General features: G+C 42.6%; 3 protein-coding genes and 1 pseudogene across 7 annotated transcripts in view; 2 read left to right on the top strand and 2 right to left on the bottom strand.

Moving 5' to 3' along the window:
• The window catches only part of LOC113663360 (antigen WC1.1-like), an 870,979-nt gene extending 869,380 nt beyond the window's left edge, over nt 1-1,599 (top strand). Inside the window, exon 21 of the mRNA XM_047803947.1 lies at nt 383-1,599. Coding sequence (XP_047659903.1) covers nt 383-498 — 116 coding nt within the window. The 3' untranslated portion in view covers nt 499-1,599. The remainder of the gene's footprint in view (nt 1-382) is intronic.
• The window catches only part of LOC113650187 (B-cell receptor CD22-like), a 1,781,460-nt gene that overhangs the window by 1,163,882 nt on the left and 599,566 nt on the right, over nt 1-18,012 (bottom strand). The gene's annotated exons all lie outside the window — the stretch shown is intronic.
• Nucleotides 1-18,012, bottom strand: part of LOC113663456 — a 644,552-nt pseudogene that overhangs the window by 190,973 nt on the left and 435,567 nt on the right.
• LOC113663459 (B-cell receptor CD22-like) overlaps nt 1-18,012 on the top strand; it is a 157,486-nt gene that overhangs the window by 81,942 nt on the left and 57,532 nt on the right. The gene's annotated exons all lie outside the window — the stretch shown is intronic.

Genomic DNA, 18,012 nt, shown 5'->3' on the forward strand with positions numbered 1-18,012 from the left:
CATAACAGGCAGCAGAGTAAAAGATTAAATTATATATGATTATATTATATATGGTGTATAATAAATATCAGCTTTCAGATCAGTTTTTAGGACAAATATAATAGAACATGTATTTATTAAAGAGTTTAGATTAGACCTACTGTAAATATTATCTATGATACAGAACATAAACATCAGATCACTGTTTTTATAACAAATCACCGTTCAGTCAGATTAAAGAAACTGATCTGATAAATGTCCTCTATTCTCTTCATTTATGGTTTAAATATCAGAGAAATCCTACATAGTGCATCGTTTATGTATTATAAGTTGTTACAAAATAATTACTGTATTAATACAATATAAAGGATGTATTAAAGAAGTAAATGTGTTTATTTTACAGAATATGATGACGTGGAGGAGAAATCTCAGAAGGACAGGGACCATGTGACTGAGACACGTCTCCAAAGGCCTATTCTCAGGAAATTACATTTCAACTTTTATAAACACAAAAAATGACTTTATTATATTTCTAATAATTTCATTCATTCTGAACCATGTTCATTTTCTCACATTGTTATTAGTAGATAAATTAGGGAGAGTTAAATCACCTCCATTATTACTTAACAAATGTTTCCAGCTTTCCTTTTACAACACATTTAGTGCTATAAGTCATAGTGAGCTTAAATATCACTGACACACCACACCTCATTTATCACCAGTTTATTCCATTAAAATTACTTAAATGTTTATTTCACTATTAAATATTTTATTTCACATACACATTCATATACATATACAGTTTGCAGTTAAATTAAAATCCAGCCTATATTCAGTGCATAGAAATAAACTGCATATTAAATAACTAAATTAAAAATAAGTCAATATATAATGAATAGAAATTAAATAACTAAAATGATGTGTGCAATTATGTTACATGTAGTCAGAGTAAAGAATGTTAGTTGTAGTAAGAGTAAAGAATGTGTAAACAGTGTGGAATGTACCACATGTGCTGGTGTGTTACATGAACTAAGAGTAAAGTGCAGTGTGCAGAATGTCAGATTGGAAGGTTGTGTGTTCAAATCCCAGGATCACTAAGCTGTCACTGAGTGCCATGAATGTAAATGTAAGGTGTGTTGAAGAAGAAGAAGAAGAAGAAGAAGAAGAAGAAGAAGAAGAAGAAGAAGAAGAAGAAGAGGAAAGAGCAGTGTGCAGAATATCAGTGAAGTATTTGTGAAGTATTTGTATAGTAGTCATCAGGCTATGGAAGTGATTACAGATGTTGAACGGACAGTTAATGGGGTGGATGGAGTCTTTAATGATTTCAGCAGCTCTTGTACTGCATTGTCTGTTGTAGACGTCATGCAGAGAGGAAAGAACAGACCTAGAGATGTGCTCATCTATACACACCACTCAGAGGGCTTTACAGTCCTGGTTTGTGCTGCGTAAACACTTCACATATATATTATAAATATAGTACACTTTTGATGAATTCAGGAATGTGTTGATTAATTTTCTACAACATCACAGTTCTGACAATAGTTATGACTGCAACATAAATGATTATATTAATTAACTTAACTCTAAATAAATAATATACAAGCAAATGCAATTTTCCTTTCATACTGAGTAAATATTGTCTTATGCCTAGTTTTATTCACATTTTTCTTTTTAATGTATTTTTTCTCAAACAAGTGATTAAATAAACATTATTTTATAATATAATGTGATGATGTGATTTGATTGAGTGACTCTTGTAGTGATGAATCTGTGCTCAGTGACATTATAGAACATCTCAGGCAGTAAAAATAAGTAAATATCTATATACTGATCAGAAGGATGTGAGTTCAATTCTCAGCAACACCCTGTGCTCGACCCTAAACCCTCAATAATTCAACTGTTTTGAAAAATTATCATCTTAATGAACACACACACACACACACACACACACACACACACACACACACACACACACACACACACACACACACACACACACAAACACAGCTGCTCTCTCTCCTAACTCTTTGATATTCAGATTCTAAGAAACACACGGATATAAAATGTTTAGCTGGACACACAGTTACTGTCATGGTTTCTATGGACTCATGCTCTATAAAGATGAATCCATAGAATTTTTTTCCCTTTTTCTTTACATTACTACCTCTTATTATTAGCACAAATGTATGTGACCATATCTGCTTTCAAGACATTATAAACAGCAGAACAAGAAAAAAAATGTAAACATACATAAAAAAACTATTCGGGGGTACTCTCTCTCTCTCTCTCTCTCTCTCTCTCTCTCTCTCTCTCTCTCTCTCTCTCTCTCTCTCTCTCTCTCTCTCTCACACTCTCACTCTTTGTCCTAACTCTTAGATAATCAGATTTTTTTGTTAAATACACAGAGGTATGAAGTGTTTAGATGGACACCCAGTTACTGTCATGGTTTATGTGGATTTGTCCTCCATAACCATGAATGAAATCCCTGTAAAACACACACACACACACACACACACACACGTAAAAACTACGATAAAGTGCATCTAGCTGATTTGCACTCTTGGAAATTATAATTGTTTTCCCATTTTTATTACTATTTAGCACAAACATGCAAAATTTTGTGACCATATCAGATTTCATGAAATTTTAAACTTGGGATCAAGCAGACATTAAAACACTTCTATAATTACTCATAACTGTAACTTTGTAATATTAGAAGTTGTATCTATAATAATAATAATAATAATAATAATAATAATAATAATAATAATAATACAGCAGCATCCTAACAGCGCCCCCAGCAGGTCAAGTGAGAGAAAATAGTTCACTAAACAGAAATCTCAGTTTAAAAATTCTTTACTGCCATCTTGTGGATAAAAAATTGTAATGCTCTTAGTAAAATAATCATTTTAAATGATTAATCTTTATTATCCTGAAGCCTGGAGTAAATGTGTGTTTATTAATTGAAACATTTAATTGGAAATTAAATAATAAAAATTATAGAATATACCAAACATTATGTAATATTAATTAAAATGATTAATAAATAAATTTATACATGAGTAGAGCTCTGTATACTTTGCTCACAATATATTCACCTTGGTTTATCTCTTATACCGCAGCTTTCAAAAGATTCTTCAGTAAATTTCTCTTGTTTCTGATAATGTTGTGTTTGTAATACAGATATTTATAATCATTTGTGTGTTTGTTTGTTTTGTCCACTGTTGTTTTATTATGGGGTGAGTAATGGTACTTCAGTGCTGTAACGTCTATGTTGATGCCAAAGATTTGATGGAGGGCTGGTGGAAGAAGATTTGTTCATTCATTGGTCTGCGTTACTGCATGCGTTACTGTGATGTTTGACACTTTATGTCACTTCCTGTCTTCGGGACGTCACTTCCTGTGTTTGAAATGTTTCTTGAGCTAAACAAAAAACTATAAACACTCAGAAAATTTGTTTTAGTAACTTTATTAGCATAAAAGTATATCATAGTGAATGATCTTCTCAGCTGTCCTCACTGTCCTCTGCAGGGTCTTGTGACCCGAGATGGTGCAGTTCTCACACCAGACAGTGATGCAGATGCTCAGGATGATCTCAAAGGCCCCTCTGTAGAACGTGGTCAGGATGGGGGGAGGGAGATGGGCTTTCCTCAGTCTTAGTAAGAAGAAGACACGCTGCTGTGCTAACTTAGTGATGGAGCTGGTGTTAAGCGACCAGGTTCAGTTGTGAGAGAGCGAGACAGACAGAGAGACAGAGAGAGAGAGAGAGAGAGAGAGAGAGAGAGAGAGAGAGAGAGGTGAAAACTGTTAGGCACCTTCGATCTGAATCTAGAACTTTTAAATATAAGATCTCTTGTGTCTAAAGCTCTTATGGATAATGAGATGATTACAGATCAGAAGTTTAGTGTTCTGTGTTTAACAGAAACATGGGTCAAACCAAACCAGTTTGTATTACAAGTATTGTAGCTCCACCTAAAAGGAAAGTAATTAGAGAGAGAAAATTTGCACTTTGGTATAATGACAACACACAAAATTGTAAAACAATCTGCTAGGAAATTAGAACATAAATGGCCTCAAACTAAATTATCAGTATTTCGATTATCATGGAAGGAAAGCCATGGCTTTTTTCATTGCTACAAAAAATCCCTTAGTGCTGCTAGATCGGTTTCACTTTGATTATAAAATACTATTACTAACCTATAAAGCACTTAATGGTCACACGCCACAGTACTGAGAGATCTTTTGTTTTTTTTTATGATCCGTCACACCTACTTCGATCAAAAGGTGCAGGATATTTGGTAGTACCTCAAGTACAAAAGTCTCCAGCAGGGGGCAGATCTTTTTCTAACAGAGCCCCACTGTTATGGAACAGACTTCTAATTAGTGTTCGGGACTCAAACACAGTCTCAGTGTTTAAGTCCAGCATTTCTCAGGTAAAGGAGCAGATCTGGAGGGTTCATGGTCATAGAGTGTTTGGTGAACTGGGATGCCTAGATGTTGTCTCCTTAACACCCTCACAAGTCACTCAGGTTTACAGACTGTGGAGTGGTTGGACAAATGGCCAGGTTGAGATTAGCTAAACACCCTTTTCTATCGTAGTAATGTAGAGAGGCAGCTACAACCCAATTTTCCTCAATATCAGCTTTCCTCCGTGGTGGACTAAATACATAAGTCTCTATGTGCGAACACCTAAGAGACAGATTCCAAGGGACCGTCAGCAAAGTGCAAAACCCGAAAAGCGATTACAAAGAAAAAACAGTCAATCAATTCACTGTAATACACTGTACTGTACTGTCACTACATTCAGATCACACGTCACTAATGTCCTGATAGTTATACTACAGAAATGTCTTTTTGTTTGTGTGTGTACTGATACTGTGTGTGTGTGTGTGTGTGTATTGATACTCACTGTGTGTGTGTGTGTGTGTGAGTGTGTGTACTGATACAGTGTGTGCGTGTGTGTGTGTACTGATACTGTGTGTGTATACTGATACTGCATGCGCACTGATACTGTGTGTGTGTGTGTATGTGTGTGTGTGTGTGTGTGTGTGTGTGTGTGTGTGTGCGTATACTGATGTAACCGAGCGTTTAACATCGGGTTCGCTTAAACTGAAATGAAACTAAAAAAATAAGAAACGGAGGCTCATCGTTTGATCATCAACTCTTTTTATTGTTATTCCTCGCGGCACACCAACGTGATCCCCACACCGAAAACTTCCCGAGAACACTGCCCTCCTGTGCGCATGCCCACACGCCATCTACGGCGAGCCCCGAGGGGAAAATGTATTACACACACAAATCGCAATGCTCAGTATAACATCAACATGCACTCCAGCTCACAGATTAAGTCTGTTACACACGTCCCCCCCTGACAAAATAAATGTCCCCATTTATATAAATGAACAATAAACCCAATAAACATATGAGCATCATACATAAACAAAACACCTTAAATGAATCATACACGCTGCATTAAAGTGCAGAAGGAGCATATCATAAGGCACAGTTCTTTACTTTAACTTTGCATCACTTTCAATTCAATTCAATTCAATTCAATTCAAGTTTATTTGTATAGCGCTTTTTACAATAGACATTGTCTCAAAGCAGCTTTACAGAACATAAACATAGAGCAGAAGGTAAACATAATTAATGATAAAGGAAATAACGAATAATAAAAGAAATAAGAATTAACAGAATAAAAATTCTAGATTATTATTAGATGTATATAGTTCACAGTGTGTATGTATTTATTCCCCTATGAGCAAGTCTGAGATGACTCAGGCAGCAGTGGCAAGGAAAAACTCCCTTAAATTGGTAAAGGAAGAAACCTTGAGAGGAACCGGACTCAAGGGGGAACCCATCCTCATATGGGTGACACTGGGGGAGTGATTGTAATATACAGTCAAACAAATGTTGTATTGGTGTGAGGTTCAAGGACTTCTGATCTTCTGAGTACCACAGAGTCTAACTGGAGATGTCTCAGGATTCTTAGAGTCGGCCTCGGCTCAGTGGATGTCCAAAGGCTTCGTCCCACAGAGGACGATGGGAGCTGGTACAGTGTCTGGATGCCTCGGGATGGGTACAAAGAGAAAAGCAGTGGAAAGGGATTAACATATCTGCCGTTCATAAAAATGCGCTGGTCTGATGTACTGGTGCATGATATTATGGGATGTATTATGTGTACGCCTGACTGAAGAGATGAGTTTTTAATAAACATTTAAACTGGGAAAGTGTGTCTGAGCCCCGAACACTATCAGGAAGACTATTCCAAAGTTTGGGAGATAAATAAGAAAATGCTCTACCACCTTTAGTAGACTTAGATATTCTGGGAACTACCAGAAGCCCTGAGTTTTGTGATCTCAGAGAGCGTGAAGGATTGTAACGTGTTAGAAGACTAGTTAGATACATGGGAGCTAAACCATTAAGAGCCTTGTATGTAAGTAGCAGCAGTTTGTAGTCAATTCTATACTTAACAGGTAGCCAGTGTAGAGATGATAAAATTGGGGTTATATGGTCATACTTTCTTGTCCTAGTGAGAACTCTGGCAGCTGCATTTTGGACTAACTGTAACCTATTTATTAAAGATGCAGGACAACCACCTAGTAATGCATTGCAATAGTCCAGTCTAGAGGTCATGAACGCATGAACTAGCTTCTCAGCATCAGATACAGACAGGATGTTTCTCAGCTTGCCAATGTTTCTAAGGTGGAAGAAGGCTGTTTTGGTAGTATGGGCGATATGATTTTTAAAAGACAAGTTACTGTCTAATATAACACCGAGGTCTTTCACTGTCGAGCTACTTGTAATAGTACATCCCTCTAAATGGGAGTTAAGTTGTGAGAGTTTATGTGCACTGGTTTTTGGACCTATGAGTAGTATTTCAGTCTTATCGGAGTTTAACAATAGAAAGTTGCAGCTCATCCAGTCTTTTATCTCTCTAAGGCACTGAGTTAATTTGGACACTGTGGCTATTTCATCTGGTTTTGATGAGATATATAACTGTGTGTCATCAGCATAACAATGGAAACTAATCCCATGTCTTCTAATAATGTTCCCTAATGGAAGCATGTATATAGAGAAAAGCAGAGGTCCTAGAACTGATCCTTGAGGGACCCCATAATTAACTGGTAGTAAACTGGAGGATTCACCATTTAATTCTACAAAATGGTATCGGTCAGACAGGTAGGATCTAAACCAGCTTAAAGCCTGACCATGAATACCTGTGTAATATTGTAAGCGATCTAGAAGAATGTTGTGATCTATAGTGTCGAATGCAGCACTAAGGTCAAGTAGAACTAATAGTGACATACAGTCTTGGTCCGAAGCTAAGAACAAGTCGTTTGTAAGTTTAACAAGTGCAGTTTCTGTGCTATGATGGGGCCTGAAACCTGACTGAAACTCTTCAAGGATGTTGCTCTCCTGTAAGAAGGAGCTCAGTTGAACAGACACAACCTTTTCAAGTATTTTAGACATAAACGGGAGGTGTGAGATAGGTCTGTAATTTGATAGTTCATAAGGGTCTAAGTTAGGTTTTTTGATGAGTGGCCTAATAACTGCCAACTTAAAAGACTTCGGGACGTAACCTAAAGATAACGAGGAGTTAATGATATTAAGAAGAGGCTCACCAGCTTTATGTAACACTTCTTTCAGTAATTTAGTTGGGATGGGGTCTAGTGAACATGTTGTTGATTTAGCTGTAGTAATAAGTTTATCTAACTCTTCCTGTCCTGTACTTGTAAAGCTGTGTAAAGACTTAGGTGAGATTGTGTCACTGGTTGCTCTCATATGTTGGGCGTCACCTATTTTATTCCTGATACTTTCGATTTTATCAGTGAAGAATCTCATAAAGTCCTCACTACTGAAATGTGATGGAATAGTGTGTTCAGATTTCTGATTTTTTGTTAAACTAGCCACTGTGCTAAATAAAAACCTGGGATTGTTCTGGTTATTTTCTATGAGTTTGCTCAGGTGCTCAGCCCTAGCAGCTTTTAGAGCCTGTCTATAGCTGGACATACTGTCCTTATACGCAATTCTAAACACCTCTAATTTAGTTTTTCTCCATTTCCGTTCGAGGTTACGGGTTTCTCTCTTGAGGGTGTGAGTGTGACTATTATACCATGGTGCAAGTGTTTTATCTCTAACCTTCTGTAATCTGACTGGGGCAACAGTGTCTAATGTGCTAGTGAGTATAGCGTCTATGCTGTTAGTCATTGCATCTAGGTCGTTTGAGTTTGAGGGTACATTAAGAAGTCCAGACAGATCAGGCAGGTTATTTGTGAATCTGTCTTTGGTGGTCGAAATAATGGTTCTACCGAGTCGATAACGTGGTGAGACACAGTTAGTCTGTTCTACAGGTAGTGTGTACATTATAAGGTAATGGTCTGTGATGTCATCACTTTGGGGTATGATATCTATATCAGTGACTTCTATTCTGTGTGATATTATTAAATCTAGTGTGTGGTTACGTCGATGAGTTGCACTAGTGATGTTTTGTTTGAGCCCAAGTGAGTTTAGTAAGTCCATAAATGTGAGTCCTAAAGCGTCGTTTGTGTCGTCAACATGAATGTTAAAGTCTCCTACAATTAATGCTTTGTCAAAGTTAACTAATAGTTCTGAGAGAAAATCTGTGAAATCTCTAAGAAAAACTGTGTAGGGCCCTGGGGGTCTGTACACGGTCGCTAGAGCAAGAGACATCAGGGATTTTTCGTGTGCATGTGCGATAGTGTAACTTTAACAGCACTTCAAAGGAACTAAATCTATGCTGTGTTCTCTGGGTAACAGTGAGGTAATCACTAAGGATAGTGGCGACACCACCTCCACGACCAGTCAGACAAGGCTCGTGCTTATAGATATATCCTGATGGTGTAGACTCATTTAGACTGATGTATTCATTTGGTTTAATCCAAGTTTCGGTGAGGCAGAGTGCAGTAAGGCTATTATCTAAGATCATTTCATTTACAATAAGTGCTTTGGGTGCAAGAGATCTAATGTTCAGAAGTCCAAACTTTAAGAACTGTTTTTGTTTGTTTCTTTGGCATTTTTCTGGTCTAATTACAGTATGATTATTTCGAGGACTTCTCGTGTATTTACTTTTGGATCTCACTGCTCGGGGAACAGACACAGTTTCTATAGGGTGAGCTATGTGTGCATTTTCTGTGTCAATGTGCTGAGGTGGAGGATGGCTATTAAGATTTAAATTTAAAGAGTAGTTTACCAGTCAGAAGGTGTTCAGCGCCCTGGAGATGTGGTCCGAGAGGATCTCCGCTCCAACTCTGCTGGGGTGCAGGCCGTCAGCACGGAATAGCCTAGGACGCTCCCAGAAAACATTCCAATTATCGATAAAGAGTAGTTTCTGAGCCTGACACCATGACTGTAACCATTCATTTAAAGCGAAAAGTCTACTGAACCTTTCAATTCCTCGCTGGTAAGTTGGAAGTGGTCCAGACACGATGATCCTCGTCGTGGGTGATGTGCTGCGAACTGTCTCCACCAGGGTGTTGAAGTCCCTCTTCAGGATCTCCGACTGCCTCAGGCTGGTGTCATTCGAGCCGACATGAAGAACCACAGCTCTGGTGTTTCTGCTCACGACTCTAGGTACCTGTGCAGAGACATCAAGAACACGAGCACCAGGTAAGCAGTGAGTGCGAGCCTTACCTTTAGCCACCGTAGCACGGACGTGGCGGACGATGGAGTCTCCGATGATCACGTTGTCGCAGTCCGCCTTGCGAAGGGGGGCGAAGCGGTTCCGGGTGGGGATCTCGAAGACCGGCGGTGGTGGAGGGGGAGAGGTCCTAGGCCGGGGACCGGCACGCGTCCTCCGCTGCTGCACCCAGGGCCTGCGGTGTCCTGGCGCCGGAGTGAACAGCTCCTGGGCAGGCCACTTCATCGGTGTGTTGGGCCTGGACAGAGAAACACGCGGGGTAGAGGTGGAGGGAGTGGTATTTACATCCTGGGAGTTTACCTGAGACAGGTGAGCGACCGACCGGGGAGCTTCCAGCGCGGCTTTCTGCTCCCGCAGCTCGGCCTGCTTCACCTGTAGTTCGCGGATCTGCTTCTCCACAGCAACCAGCTGGAGTTCTACCGAGTGCAGCTCCAATTCGTCCTCACCTGCACTCAAAGGCAGAGACGTAACCGGCATGGTGTTACAGAGCAAGTACAACAGATTGTAGTAGCGGTAGCCGAGCTAATGGGCTACTTGTGCTAGCCGGCTAGATGCGGACTATTAAACCTGTTTATTTATTTATTTATTTATTGTAAATCACTTGATTCTAAAAGATGAGAAAGGACATGGAGGAGAGCAGGGTGGGAGCGAGCCACTGGACTGAGCAGGTCAACTCCCTGCCTCTCACTCCAGTCTGTGAAATGAAAATGTGGAAGATGCGAGAGCTTGTACTAGCCGTAGCCGAGCTAACAAGCTAGTTATGCTCGCTGGCTAAAAGCTGACGCTGCGGGACAAGTAAATACTTTGTCAAGAATTAAAGTGTAGACTCAAGATAACTCGGAGTTGAATAAAAAATATACTCAGCCAGGCATATAAATTGGAAGATGCGAGAGCTTCCTGTGTGCAGCTTGCTTCCTGTGTGCAGCTTGCTTCCTGTGTGCAGCTTGCTTCCTGTGTGCAGCTGACACTCTTTCAAACACTCTTTAAACCGGACAGTGCATTGAACAAACCCCCAAACAATTGCAACACAAATACATAGTACCACAGTCCCACTATAACAGTACTAACAGTGATATTAATACAGAACAAAATGCTTGAAATGACCCGGAAGTTTCAAAACCCTCCCCGTTCTGCTCACACTTGGTTCTGGCTGTCTTTCCAAACAGTGCTCTTCAGGCAGAGCACTCAGGTCACTCTGAGGGAGAACACACTCTTGTCTACCTGACATATCCACCTCCGGGGAGGAGGATGTTGTGAAAGAATCGAACACATTAGGCCATGTCTGAGTCTGTGACAGAGAAGGAATAGGCAATGTATAAGGCCGTAACCTATCGTAATGCACAACCTGCGCCCTCTCACCAGAGTCCAGAGGATTGACAATCCGATAAGTCAAGCCCAGTTCACCGCATGAGTCCATGACCTGAACAATTTTATAGGGACCCTTCCAATGGGGTGCCAGCTTCATACGACTCTCAACAGGGTTGTTAAGCCACACCAAGGCACCCACCGTATAAGGCTGGTGACGCACTCCTTGATACATTCATGATACATTTTCTGACGCTCATGAGCAGCCTCGCTATGCATGCGCGCACTGCTGAAAGCAGAGTCCAGTTTTTTCCGCAATGAATGAACAAAATCAGTATGGGATCCTGTCATATTGGGGGAAAGTGCACGAGTCGGTAACAGTACATCAGCCGGCACCCGTGCCTCCCGGCCATGGGTCAAAAAGTACGGTGTGAAATGAGTGCTGGAGTGAGGTGACGTGTTGTAAGCGAAAGCAACATGTTTCACATACTCATCCCATTCCCCTCCATGGGTCAGCAGTGTCTTAGCCAACTGGTCAGTCAAGGTCCTGTTAAAGCGCTCAACCATACCATCCGACTTTGGGTGGTAGGGAGTGGTACGTGTCTTTTTAATGTTTAGCCACTGACAGAGGCTCTGGATTATCTCCGCCTCGAACTGGCGGCCCTGATCCGAATGCAAAGTCTCCGGAACACCATGTGTCAAAATGTAATCCTCAAACAGGCAGCGTGCAACAGTTAGTGCTGTCTGGTTAGGTAAAGCATACAAATTGACAAATTTCGTGAAATAGTCCTCAACAACTAACACGTACCGATTGCCTTTAGCGGTCACCGGCAGCTCTAGAATGTCCATAGCCACTCTCTCAAAAGGACGGACAGTCTTGGAACCTCCCATAGGTGCTCGGTGGGACGGAACAGGACCTCGACGCGTCTGACATGCTCTGCATTGCTCACACCATGCTCTGATGTCCCTGTACATGGACGGCCAGTAACAGAATTTTCTTGCCTGCTCCCACACACGCTCAGAAGAGAAGTGGGCGGAGGCTGGGGCCCCATGCAGCTGTAACAGAATATCAGGAATCATAGCATTGGGTACAACAATTTGTAATATAGGATCACCAGTACGTGAACAGATGACAGAGCGGCACAACAGTCCATCAATAATTGAGAAGCGATTGAACTCAGTCCAAAGTTTTTTTAAGCACTGAGAGGCACCTTGTAACTGTCTCCTAGAAGGCCTTTGTGACTGCTCCGCCCAATCCAAAACAGTTCTGATGTCAGGATCGGCCTGTTGCGAGGCCCTAATGTCCCGTGTATTGAAAGATAGAGCATTTATAGAAATCGTATCCGAATCAGGAATGTCAGATAGGTGCGCAGCCGTACCTCCCCTTGCAGGGTTAACAACTTTTAAGGGACATGAATTGTCATTACTTGGTTGCCCGGAACTCACCACATTGACTTCTGACATTCGATTATTAGTGGACTCTGCGCCAACCTGGTCGGGTGTTACTGGGCGACGAGACAGAGCGTCTGCATTCTTGTGACGGGTCCCGTCCTTGTGAATGATGATCCAATTCCGTGGATCGAGTTCCATAATCCATCGTCCCCTCCTTCCTGTTGGGTCGTTTTCAATAGACATACGCCGCAGAGCTAACAGGGGCCGATGGTCTGTAATAATGGTAAAAGAAGAAAGTCCAATGTAATGCCTGAATTCCCTTACCGCCCACACAATGGCCCATAGCTCCCGATGGAAAGTGGACCACCGCCTCTGTGTGGAGTTCAACGCCCGGCTGGCATAGGCGACCACATGCTCCAAGCCGTCTCCATCCTGGGCGAGCACAGCACCGACCGCCAGGTTGGACGCATCTGTGTGAATTTTAAACGGCACGTTGAAGTCAGGCAGAATCACTATAAGCTCAGATGACAACACATTTTTCAGGAAATGAAAAGATTCGTCACATTCAGTAGACCACACAAAGGGCACATTCTTACCAACAAGTTGGTTCAGTGGAGCGGCATATTTCGAAAAGTCTCTGACAAAGCGTCTGTAATATGAACAGAGTCCCACAAACGCTCTGACCTCAGATGGGGATTGGGGAACTGGCCAGTCCCGAACCTTCTCCGTGTTCCTAGGGTCAGGCTGGAGTCCTTTCTGAGAAATAACATGACCCAGAAAAATTACATGATCTCTCGCAAGGTGGCACTTTTTCGGATTTAGTTTTAGGCCGGCCGACTGAATTCTGGAAAACACTTCCTGCAAGCTCGATAAGTGTTCGTCAAACGTTTTGTTGTAAATCAGAATATCATCCAAATATACCATGCAGACGTGCCATGGGAGCCCCCTGAGGACTAGTTCCATCAAACGTTGGAATGTAGCAGGAGAGTTTGAGAGGCCCATTGGCATGGATCGCCACTGATAGAGTCCCTGCCCCGTCGTAAATGCTGTTTTTTCTCTGTCTTCCTCAGCAACCTCTACCTGCCAGTACCCATTAGAAAAGTCCAAAGTACTGAACCACACCGCGCCTGCCAACGCATCCAGCGTATCATCCACACGAGGTAGTGGGTGAGAGTCTTTCACAGTCACGCTATTTAAGCGTCTGTAGTCAATACAGAAACGCCAGGCGCCACATTTCTTTTTAACTAACACAACTGGTGATGCCCATGGGCTGCAGCTCTCCTCAATGACACCATCTGCCAGCAGACCCGCCACTTGTCTCTCTATTTCCATACGTTTCTCAGGGGACACACGATACGGGCGTTGTTTGATAGGAGCCTGCTCGCCCGTTCTAATGTGATGTTTGATCAGATTGCATTTTCCCGAATTTTTCCCGGAGGAGCTAAAGACGTCATTGTATTTTAACAGCAATTCAGAAAGTGACCTTTTTTCAAACTCCGAAGTTGGCGACTTATCCAGTGATACCGGGGGTGTCACTCCCATTGTTGATGTTGCAGCTACATCGACCGGAGCCCGAAGCAACTGAATATCAGTGCCATCAACAGAGTAAAACTCACCCAGGTGCATACCTTGCTTTAATGAAATGTCCTGTCCAGTAGGATTTAAAATCCGAGCTTTTGTTAGTCCATTTCTAACCGTGGTTACTGTATGAGCCACCACCAAATTGGACGAATCTGCCACATTAGGCTCCAAATAGCCATCAAAGTCCTTCAACATTTTAGCCACATAAGGTGAATAAACTCTAACAGGTACAACTGACTCACTGAAGGGCGGTAAGGAAATTGTGGTTGCTAGGGACACATTGCAGCATAAGGGAACAAAGTCTTTGCTGGTAAGGAGAGGAACAGACATGCCCCACAATTGTAATTTTGCCCGGTTGAGGTCCAGTAAGGCATGATTCTTCAACAGGAAGTCCCACCCCAACAGCACCGTCTGAGTGGTTTCTCTCACCACATGAAATACGTGTTGCCATGACTCCGTTCCCAGTTGAAACGTCATTGTTATAGTGCCCAGCGTATCCAGCATCTGTCCATTCACGGCACGAGCTGCCACATACTCCTTCTTCAGTGGGCGATTGCGCAGTGCTGGGATGGACATACGAAAATCAGCACTAATGAGAGACACGCTGGAACCAGAGTCCACTAAAATTTGAACCTCCACGCCTTCAATTACTCCCCGCACATATGACACCATCAGGCCTTGGTCAGTGTTATTGGCATCATCAACGTCTTTGAAAATAGAGTTACTGCCAGTAGTATTGTCAATTCGAGAGCCCTTAATCAACATAGCTGGTGTTCGGGCCGCAACATCAGCTACAGTCCGTTTCCCGGCCCATTATGTCGCTCCCCTGCACTGGGAGAGATAAAACGTACTCCACGCTTTCTTGAGTCATCCTCATAGCTGTTCCGTCTGCGTGGGCTAGGACTTGGACTGCGTTTAGTAGGGTACCGTGTAGAGTACGAGCCATTAACATCACCATAATCCGTACCGGACCTATACGTGTCGCTGTGTTTGACCCACTGTCTCTCAGGCGAACGACCTCTCCGTGACTGGCATCCACGGCCCCCACAGCAGCACTGACATATTCCATTAGATGGAGAGCGGCCCCATTGCCAGTCCTCCTTCGTTTTAGAATTCACTTTGGCATTGAGTTTTTGGTTTTCATCTCCTAAACGTCTCAATTCCATTCTCATGTCCCTCATTTCGTCCGCTAATCTTTCAACTGCTCTGTACAGCCCAACATTGTCTCTCCCAGACTGAATAGCAGCCACTGCCCCTTCGTCACCATCGCTATGAGCGGCATTCACAGCCACATAATCAGACTTTATTACATCTCTGGCATTTTCACACCGACCTGCAACTATGACGGCCTCCTCCAAATCCGTAGCTCCTTGCTCATGACATTTAGTTCTGAGTACCGGATCCAGACCAGCCAAGAAACGACGAAATTTCTCCTCCCTTTGAGCTCTCTCTCCATATTCAGGAAAGGCATAATCGACCAGCCTGCTAATCTCAGCCGCAAACACTTCCAAACTTTCCCGCGGAGCTCTGGGCCGAGCTGAAAGGCTGGCTCTGAAGCGATCCATAAACTGTCTTTGCCCGAATGCCTCTTTGAGTTTATCTTTAACAGCCGTGTAATCCGACTGAACAGCACCAGGGAGGCTGTCCCACAGCAGAAACGCCGCACCGGACAAACATGTCGGTAGAATTCTTGCCAGTTCATAATTGTAGGCTGCAGCGCCATCATCCTCCGTGAGCGCTCTGACCGCGACCTCGAACTGACGCGCCCAGCACAAAAAACTCTGCTTTTAATCACCGGAAAACGGCGGTGGTAACTCGATCCTAACGTGTCTGCTGCTTGGGTCACGTCTCGGATAAACACCGAACTCCTCCTTACACCACATGATGTTCCCGGTAGTATAAACTCGCGTGCCCTAACTAACTCAAACTTCGAAAGCTAAGCTAACTAAGAAACATCCGTCGCAACACCGAACCACGCGAGCACTACAAAAAAAAAAAAAAAAAAAAAAAAAACCGCTGCCACCAGTGTAACCGAGCGTTTAACATCGGGTTCGCTTAAACTGAAATGAAACTAAAAAAATAAGAAACGGAGGCTCATCGTTTGATCATCAACTCCAACGTGATCCCCACACCGAAAACTTCCCGAGAACACTGCCCTCCTGTGCGCATGCCCACACGCCACCTACGGCGAGCCCCGAGGGGAAAATGTATTACACACACAAATCGCAATGCTCAGTATAACATCAACATGCACTCCAGCTCACAGATTAAGTCTGTTACACTGATACTCACTGTGTGTGTGTGTGTGTGTGTGTGTGTGTGTGTGTGTGTGTGTGTGTGTGTGTGTGTGTACTGATACTGTGTGTGTGTGTGTGTGTGTGTGTGTGTGTGTGTGTGTGTGTGTGTATGTACTGATACTGTATGTACGTTGTGATATTCACTGTGTGTATGTGTGTACTGATACTGTGTGTGTGTGTGTGTGTGTGTGTGTGTGTGTGTGTGTGTGTGTGTGTGTACACTGATACAGTGTGTGTGTGTGCGTGTGTGTGTGTACTGATACTGTGTGTGTGTGTGTGTGTGTGTGTGTGTGTGTGTGTACTGATACTGTGTGCGTGTACAGTATGTACTGATACTCACTGTGTGTGTGTGTGTGTGTGTGTGTGTGTGTGTGTGTATGTGTGTGTGTGTGTGTGTGTGTTGATACTCAATGTGTGTGTACTGATACTCACTGTTTGTGTGTACTCATACTTACTGTGTGTGTGTGTGTACTGATACTGTGTGTGTACTGATACTGTGTGTGTGTTTGTGTGTGTGTGTGTACTGATACTGTGTGTGTGTGGGTGTGTGTGTACTGATACTCTGTGTGTACTGATACTCACTGTGTGTGTGTTCGTGTACTGGTACTGTGTGTGTGTGTGTGTGTGTGTGTGTGTGTGTGTGTGTGTGTGTGTGTGTGTGTGTGTGTGTGTGTTTGTACTGATAGTGTGTGTGTGTGTGTGTGTGTGTGTGTGTGTGTGTGTGTGTACTGATACTCAATGTGTTTGTGTGTGTGTGTACTGATACTGACTGTGTGTGTGTGTGTGTGTGTGTGTGTGTGTGTGTGTGTGTGTGTGTGTGTGTTTGTACTGATACTGTGTGTGTGTGTGTGTGTGTGTGTGTGTAATGATACTGTGTGTGTGTGTCTCTGTGTGTGTGTGTGTGTGTGTGTGTGTGTGTTTGTACTGATAGTGTGTGTGTGTGTGTGTGTGTGTGTGTGTGTGTGTGTACTGATACTCAATGTGTTTGTGTGTGTGTGTACTGATACTCACTGTGTGTGTGTGTGTTTGTACTGATACTGTGTGTGTGTGTGTGTGTGTGTGTGTGTGTTTACTGATACTCAATGTGTTTGTGTGTGTGTGTACTCATACTGTGTGTGTGTGTGTGTGTGTGTGTGTGTGTGTGTACTGATACTGCGTGTGTGCGTGTACTGATACTCACTGTGTGTGTACTCATACTTACTGTGTGTGTACTCATAATCACTGTGTGTGTGTGTGTGTACTGATACTGTGTGTGCGTGTGTGTGTATGTCTGTGTGTGTACTGATACTGTGTGTGTGTGTGTGTGTGTGTGTGTGTGTGTGTGTGTGTGTGTGTGTGTGTATGTGTGTGCATACTGATACTCACTGAGTGTGTATGTGTGTGTGTGTGTGTGTGTGTGTGTATTGGTACTGTGTGTGTGTGTGTTTGTGTGTGTGTGTCTTTGTCTGTACTGATACTGTGTGTGTGTGTGTTATGTCATATTTCAAATGTGTTTGACATTAGTCGGTCCTTTGACAAGCTTTCAAATAAATTATAAACTGTACCTTCGAAGGGGTGATATGGATGGATGGTAGACAGGCGGGTAGGATAGCAGATAGGCAGGCAAGCAGGCAAGGTGGCAAACATGATAGAGAACTGCTTTACAAACCAACTAACTCACTCTGTTCAGACTTAGGTCAGGACAGACTGACTTCACCCTTGCAAGTGTATTAAATAAATATGTCTGAAATTCCACAGGACTCTGCTGCGTTCTTCTCTGCAACTTAGGAAAAGTTCACTTTGAACTTATTTCTGATT

Source organism: Tachysurus fulvidraco, chromosome 19 (assembly GCF_022655615.1).
Source record: "Tachysurus fulvidraco isolate hzauxx_2018 chromosome 19, HZAU_PFXX_2.0, whole genome shotgun sequence".
Taxonomy (NCBI): Eukaryota; Metazoa; Chordata; class Actinopteri; order Siluriformes; family Bagridae; genus Tachysurus; species Tachysurus fulvidraco.